Source organism: Nannospalax galili, unplaced genomic scaffold, assembly GCF_000622305.1.
Source record: "Nannospalax galili isolate Female #2095 unplaced genomic scaffold, S.galili_v1.0 scaffold218, whole genome shotgun sequence".
Classification (NCBI taxonomy): Eukaryota; Metazoa; Chordata; class Mammalia; order Rodentia; family Spalacidae; genus Nannospalax; species Nannospalax galili.
Window position 1 is genome coordinate 1,491,382 of NW_008343207.1, and position 7,883 is coordinate 1,499,264.

The 7,883-nt window shown below is 44.0% G+C and overlaps 1 protein-coding gene and 1 non-coding gene across 5 annotated transcripts in view; both read right to left on the reverse strand.

The window, feature by feature from the left end:
• The window catches only part of Tctn2 (tectonic family member 2), a 42,293-nt gene that overhangs the window by 26,123 nt on the left and 8,287 nt on the right, over nt 1-7,883 (reverse strand). For 3 of the 4 annotated variants that reach the window (XM_008839278.3, XM_017799688.2, XM_008839277.3), the window contains exon 4: nt 6,319-6,514. In XM_008839278.3, the coding sequence (XP_008837500.2) occupies nt 6,319-6,514 (196 nt within the window). The remainder of the gene's footprint in view (nt 1-6,318; nt 6,515-7,883) is intronic. The other variant, XM_017799687.2, reaches the window with a different exon arrangement.
• LOC115071399 lies at nt 5,738-5,901 on the reverse strand. Its single transcript, XR_003850485.1, has one exon. It is a non-coding gene; the product is annotated as a U1 spliceosomal RNA (small nuclear RNA).

Sequence of the window (7,883 nt, forward strand, 5' to 3'; positions counted from 1 at the left end):
GTGTATATGTATACATGCATATGGAGATATGGAGACCAGAGGCTGACATCAGGTATTTTCCTCTATCGCTTTCTACCTTATTTTGTCTTGTTTAATTTTTTAAAGGAAATAACATATTAGTTTTTTTGGGGGGGGGGGGGGGGGGGTTGGTCTTTTTGAGACAGGGTCTCCCTGTAGCCCCAGCTGTCCTGGAACTTACTGTGTAGACCAGGCTGGCCTTGAATTCACAGAGATCTGCCTGCCTCTGCCTCCCAAGTGCTGGGATTAAAGGCGTGTGCCACCACGCCCAGCTTGTTTATTTTTATTCCATGTGTAAGAGTGTTATGCCTGCACGTATGTAAGTGCACCAGTGTCTTGCAATGCCCTCAGAGGTCAGAAAAGGGTGTCAGATCCCCTGGAATTAGAGTTATGGTTATCAACTGCCATGTAGGTGCTGGGAATTGAATCCACGTCCTCTGCAAGAGCAGCCAGTGCTCTTAACCACTGAGCCATCTCTTCAGCCGCCTAACTGTATATTTTGTCACATCTTTACATCTCAGGATGAGCCTTAAAACCAACAGCAGCATCAAGCATGGTGGCGCACGCCTTTAATCCCAGCACTGAGGAGGCAGAGGCAAGCAGATCTCTGTGAGTTCAAGGCCAGCCAGGTCTACATAGTGAGTTCCAGGCCAGCTTGGACTACAGGGAGACCCTGTCTCAAAAAGACCAAAAAAAGAAAAAATAATAAAAAAACAGCATCAGAGGCCAGTAAGATTGTTCAGCAGGTAAGGGCACTGGAGAGATGGCTCAGAGGTTAAACGCACTGGCTGCTCTTGGAGAGTATCAGGATTCAAGTCCCAGAACCCTCATGGCAGCTAACAACAGTCTGTAATTCCAGTTCCAGGGGATCCAACACCCTTTTCTGACCTCTGCAGGCACTGCACAACACAAGTGCATTTACACCCATGCAGGTAATAGACTCATACACATAAAAGTAATAACAAATAAAACATTAAAAACAATAACAACAACCCACCAAGGTGGCTGGGTGCTTGTAAACACTTTGTACCATTACAGCTTTCTAGAAGTTTTACAAGACATGATTGCCTCTCAACTCGGATTCCAGAGAGGCCATGCTTCGAGGTTCTCCATACTCTCTTATCAGATAAAACAATTTACTTACCAGATAAATGAGAAAATTAATACTTTCAGTTTGCTGAATTTTACTTTTCTCCTAGGATCTGATACATGACAGAAAAGTTGGTAAGACCATGTGTAGCAACAGTTACCACTAAGGACTCCAAGTTGAAGCATCTACTGAGCAAGCTCCTTACAGACTATGAAGCACATAGTACAAGCCATAGGCCAATGGTGTGGGGAGTGAGACCAGCCACAAAACAGGCCAGGCTTGGAGCATAAGGGTCTGAGCACAAGGGGCCATGCCCATGTGACACAGGGAAGCATTTGAGGTCAGGGTTTTACGATGTGCTACGCAGACCAATGGTGGCATGTCTACCTACACTGTTTGCCGGCATCAATGTTGCTGGTTCATCACATACCTCCTGTCTGTCCTTCCATCCTGTTCCTTGTTTGGATCTCTGTCTCACTGGGTACAAGTTTTGTCATACCTTCATGGGGTCAGAGTGAAGATCTCACAGTTACCAACATGCAAGACTCTAAATTTCTAGTCTATTCATAATTCCAAAACATCTCCTAAATACACTCAAGTGTATTTTTCCAAGGAAAATATTTTGAAGATTTGTTTGCTTGTTTTTTTTTTTTTTTTTGAGACAGGGTATTACTATGTAGCCCCAGCTGGCCTAAAATTTTCCATGTAGACAGGCTGGCCTCTGCCTCCCAGTCTCTGCTGAGATTAAAGGTATGCACCACCACATCTGGTTAAAGATTTATTTTTAATTGTGTGTGTGTGTGTGTGTGTGTGTGTGTGAGAGAGAGAGAGTGTGTGTCTGTGTGTAGGTATATGCTCATGAGTTGTATCTGTATATAGGTATGTTCACATGAGTGCAGGTACCAGTGGAGGCCAACAGACAATGGAGCCCCAGGAGCTAGAGCTACAGGTAATATTTTAAAACTACTTTTCTGAACCATGGCTCCCATGAAGACATCCTGCAGCCATTTTTTTCTTCCATTAAAAAATGTTTGAGGGCATGGTAGCACATGCCTTTAATCTCAGCACTAGGGAGGCAGAGGCAGACAGATCCCTGTGAGTTTGAGGCCAGTCTTGTCAACATAACAAATCCAGGCCAGCTGCGGCTACAGGGAGACCTGTCTCAAAAAAGACCAATAATAATAATAATAATAATAATAATAATAATAATAATAATAAAATAAAGTTTGGGGGCTGGCGAGATGGCTCAGCAGTTAAGAGCACTGATTGTTCTTATAGAAGACCTCAGTTCGAATCCCAGCACCCACACGGCAGCTAACAACTGTCTGTAACTCCAGTTCCAGGGGATCCAACAGCCTCTTCTGACCTGTGTGGGCACTGCACAACATGGGTGCACTTACCTACCTGTAGGCAATACACACATACACATAAATAAAGAAACAATAAATAAATTTTTTTTAATTTTAAAAAATGTTTGAGAGCTGGAGAGATGGCTCAGCGGTTAAGAACACAGACTGTTCTTGCAGAAGACCCAGGTTCAATTCCCAGCACCCACATGGCAGCTAACAACTGTCTGTAACTCCAGTTCTAGGAGATCCAACAGTCTCTTCTGTCCTCCACCAGCACTGCACAACATGGCTGCACTTACGTTACATGCAGGCATAACACCCATACACATAAAATAAAAATAATAAAAAATTTTTTAAGCCTACTAATAATTTTATTATCAATCTGTTATTCAATGATCTAGAAGCAGTAATAGGAAAAAGTGGGGCATGAAAATCAGCTAAAAAAACCCCAACCAAACCAAAAGAAATAATTAAAAACCCCACCCAAAACCAACATGCTATAGGCACAAAATGAATGGTAAAGAAATCTCACCACTAGCACCACCTATGCAGAGATAGAGGGTACATGCCAAGTTCCAGATCACCCTGAGCTACAGGGTAAGACCCTGTTTCAGCAAACAAAAAAAAAAAAAAAAAAAAAAAAAAAAAAAAATGCTGTCAAGTAGGCAACGCCAATAATCCCAGCTCTCTAGAGGATCTGAAGAATTCAAGGTCATGCTCTGCTACATATTAAGTTTGACGGCTACCCTGGGCTTACTCAGGTGTCCTCCCAGAAAAAAGGGGGTTGGGCAAGAATTCATTCCCAAAGGGTCTAAAGGAAGAGCTCCATAGATTCAGAACCTGGGGTCCCTGGTTCCTGGTCTGCTACGCTTTCTCCATGCCATCTTCATCTTGGTCTTCACCTCCATCTTGGTCCTCGTCTCCATCTTGGTCTTCAACTCCATCTTGATACTTTATCTTCATCTTGGTCCTCATCTCCATCTTCATCCTCATCTTCACCTTGGTACTCCTCTCCATCTCAGTCCTCAGGTGTGGAAGAGACCGACAATCTCTCAAAGGCCTCCTCAGTCATGGGTAGCTAGGAGGACTCTGGGGAGAATGGGGCTTCCAGCTCTACATCATGGTCACCCCATTTTTTCGGGTGTTCTGGGTCACAGATTTCACAGCTGTGCTTATGGCTGATCTGGCAACCTTTTGATTTGCAGCACTGGGTGTTGTGGCATTGGTAGAACACGAGGGCAATCCAGGTGGGGGTGTGCTGTTGGATTCTCTGCTGCTCATACTTCTCATTGTAAATGGGGAACCAAATCTCAACTTGCTCCTCCTCCAGGTCCAGTCTGGTGGCCAGGGCCTTGAGAGCTTCGCAGTCAGGGTGGGATTCCATCTTGAAATATTCTTGCATGGCAAGGTGCTTGTCCACCCAGTACGAGTAATGAAGCCCCAGGGGGCAGGGTTTTGGGGTGCACGGAGGTTCCCATTGGGGGTGCAGCTGCTTTCTGGTATTTGAGGTAGCGGTCATAGTATCTAGGTTTGAGTCTGTTCATTTTGAGATTCCTCAGCTGGATCTCTCTCAACCTGCAGTCCTTCCGACCCCGACTCACTCGGCGCAGCACAAGGCCTGCCAGCAGCGGGTGCACTCTCTGGGGGCGTGGCCTTTCTGGCTTCATGTTTCCCCAATGGATAAAAAAATTTTTTTTTTAAAGTTTGAAATGCTAGAGAAATGGCTCAGCAGCTAAAAGCAGTGGCTGTTCATGCACAGGACACAGGTTTGATTCCCAGCACCCACATGGAAGTGAACAACTGTCTATAACTTCCAGTTCCAGGGATCAGAAGCCCTCTCTGGCCTCTGTGGGCATTGCACAACTGATACACTTACATACATGTAGGCAAAACACTCATGCACATAAAATAAAAATAAGAACTTTTTTTTGGTGGGGGGGTCTTTTTGAAGCAGGGTCGCCCTGTAGCCCCAGCTGTCCTGGAACTCACTATGTAGACCAGGCTGGCCTTGAACTCACAGAGATCCGCCTGCCTCCGCCTCCCAAGTGCTGGAACTACAGGCGTGTGCCACCGCACGTGGCTAAGAATTTTTTTAATTTTTTAAAAATTTCAATGGGGGGGTGAGATATGAATCAGCTGTTAAGTGCACTGGCTGCTCTTGCAGAGGACTTGGGTTTGGTTCCCAGCACCTACATAGTGGCTTACCACTGGCAGTAACTCTAGTTCCAGGGTATCTGATGCCCTCTTCTGGCTTTGTTGGGCACTGCATGCACATGGTGGACATGCACACATGAAGGAAAAACACTCACACACATAAAATAAAAATTAATCTAGGCCTGGAGAGATGACTCAGTGGCTAAGAGCACTGACTGCTCTTGAAGAGGACCCAGGTTCAATTCCCACCATGTACATGGCAGCTAACAGCCATTTGTAACTCCAGTTCCAGGAGATCCAACACCCTCTTCTGACCTCTGCAGGAACTGCATGACAAGGGTACACCTACCTATATATATGCAAGCATTATACTCATAAACATGTAATAAAATAAATTACTAAAATTATTAATTTTAAAAATTATTTTAAAAATAAAAATAAATCTTAAAAAACATTTTTTACAGCTGTGCATGATGGCACTTAGAAGGTAAAGACAGGAAGATCAGAAATTAAAGGACAGCTTCTGTTACAGAGTAAGTTTGAAGCCAGCCTGGGCTGCATCAGACTCTGTCTCAAAACACCAACTGAGACAAGGGCATGATGGCACACACCCATAATTCCAGCACTCAGGAGGCTGATTTGGGGATTCAAGGCCAGCCTGAGCTACACAAGCAAGAAATGCTGGAGTCTGCTACAAGGAACAGAGGCATAGTTGTAGCACTCACATAGCAACCCCCCACTATCTTTTTTTTTTTTTTTTTTTTTTGCGATAGGGTCTCATGTAGCTCAGGCCAGCCTAAACTCATTATGTAGCCATAAATGACCTTGAACTTCCTCATCCTCCTGCCTCCAGCTCCCTGCCCTGGGATTATAGGAGAGCACTATCATGCCCAGTTTTGTGTATTGCTGGGAACTGAACCCAAAGATTCATGTATGCTACAGCAGCAGGCACTCTATTAGGTGACTACAACCACAGTCCCTCCATTTCTTTTTATTCATTTATTTTTCTCTCAAGATGGAGCCATGGGCATCAATGTATAGAAAAAAATTTCACCTTCTCCCCTAAAGGACTTAAAGTGGTCTGCAAAAATTATATCAGTAGAGCAAGATAAATCTTTTTTTTTTAAAGGGGAGAACAAGAACACAGTCCCCCACTGCCACAAATTATGCAGTTGGGTTTCCCAAATTTGGGGAAATTGCAGGGGTCAGCACATCCTAAGTGCAATGGACAAGCCTCACCCTGGGAAAATCACCTTCCTGATCATGGTGTCTCCCCTGCTAGGTATGAGCAAGATAAACCTTAATAAAACAGTACAAACAAAACCTTTGAAAATAAAAAACTAACCAAGGGGCTAGAGAGATGGCTCCATGGTTAAGAACAATTGCTGCTCTTCCAGAGGACCTGAGTTCACTACCCAGGACCCACCTGTCAGCTCATAACTACCTGTAACTCCAGTTCTAGCAGATCCCACACCTGCTTCTGGCTTCCTCAGATACAAGGCATGCACATGGTGTACATATACAGATGTAGACAAGCATAAAAATACTCATACACATAAAAATAAGTAAATAAAAACAAAAAACTAACCAAGAAATAGTGTATGTTAGAAAGTGCAGAGTCACGTCTAGCACACTGCACATACTGCTCAGCATACACTCATCAAATAGTGATTGCTGGGCATATTTTGACAGTCAGATGTTACTTGCCTGATGCACTGTGGGTCAGAGACGTGTTGGCATAAATCTCCACCTGAATGAGCAGATGTGCTAAGCAGGATGCATTGTCAGAAGCTGAAACCAGAAGAGTCTGCAGGATACATGGGGAGTCTGAGAAGGAAGCAGTCTCACTGGAGGAGCACCACTCCAGACCCCGCTTCCACCGTACAGTCACTTCCAACACATTCTGAAAGGAAAACATGGCTACTCTTTTGGAGTGACTCATAGTACAAATCTCTAATAACATGTAATGGAAAACACAATGAAAGCAAATGTCAGTCTTTGTTCATTTTACTAAAGAATTCTATACAAGATGGCTCATTTTATAAAAAGAGAACTATATACAAGATAACAAAATTCTCTTCCACTTCAACCACAAACCTATACTATTACCCAGGCTCTGATTCCTTTTCTCTCATGAATATTTTTGTTTATTTAATTTGTATGTGTGTTGTTAGAATTCAGGGATTAATGCATGCTAGGCAAGCACTCAACAAACAAAGCCACATCCATTATTTTATTTTGATGTATGTGTACCTGTGTGTGTGTCTATGCATGTGTGTAGCAAGTACCTGAAGAGGCCACAAAAGGGTATCATGATGGCGGCATTACAGATGGTTATGAGTTGCCTGATGGGAACTGAACTCAGGACCTCTGGAAGAGCAACAAGTCCTCTTAACTGTTGAGCCACTGCTCCAGTGCCTTTTTTATTTTTTTTTTTAATTTTTTAGATCTCCCTGAAGTCTCAACTGGCCTGGAACTCACTTTGTAGACCAGGCTGGCCTTGAACTCACAGAGATCTGCCTGCCTCAGCCTTCTGAGTGCTGGGATTGATTAAAGGAGTATGTCACTACACCCTGCAGCATTAGTTGTTTATTAATTTCTTTTACAAAAAAATTTTTTGATCTTTTTGAGACAGGATCTCCCAATAGCCTCAGCAGGCCTGGAACTCGCTATGTAGGCCAGGCCGGCTTCAATCTTACAGCAATCTGCCTGCCTCTGCCTCCTAAGTGCTGGGATTAAAGGCATATGCCACCATGCCCAGCTAAACTTTTTATCATTTTATTTGTGTATGTGTGTGCATACTCATAAGCATTCATGTCCCAGCGTAAGGTGGTAGATCACAGACAATTTCTGTGAGTTGATTCTTTTTTGTTGTTGTTTTTGTTTTTCTGACACAGGGTCTCCCTGTAGCCCTAGCTGGCCTGGATTCACTATGGAGACCAGGCTGGCCTCAAGCTCACAGAAATCTGCCTGCCTCTGCCTCTCAAGTGGTAGAATTAAAGGCGTGCACCACCACACCCGGCCTTATTATTTTTTTTTTTAACACCCACTTCCCAGATAGCACCCTCCCATACCCTCCCTCCCACTACTAGAGCCCTTATACTCTGATATCCCTGCTACTGTCTGCTGTGTTGTCGGCTCCCCAGCCATTCCCCACTACTTGCCCTTCTGGTGAAACTAGTCAGCCTATCTAGAGGTCTTTGTTAGGAAGGTCAGCTGTCCTTCATCTAGTGGTAATCAGTTGTCAATATTCCTTTAGATAAGATTGGGGT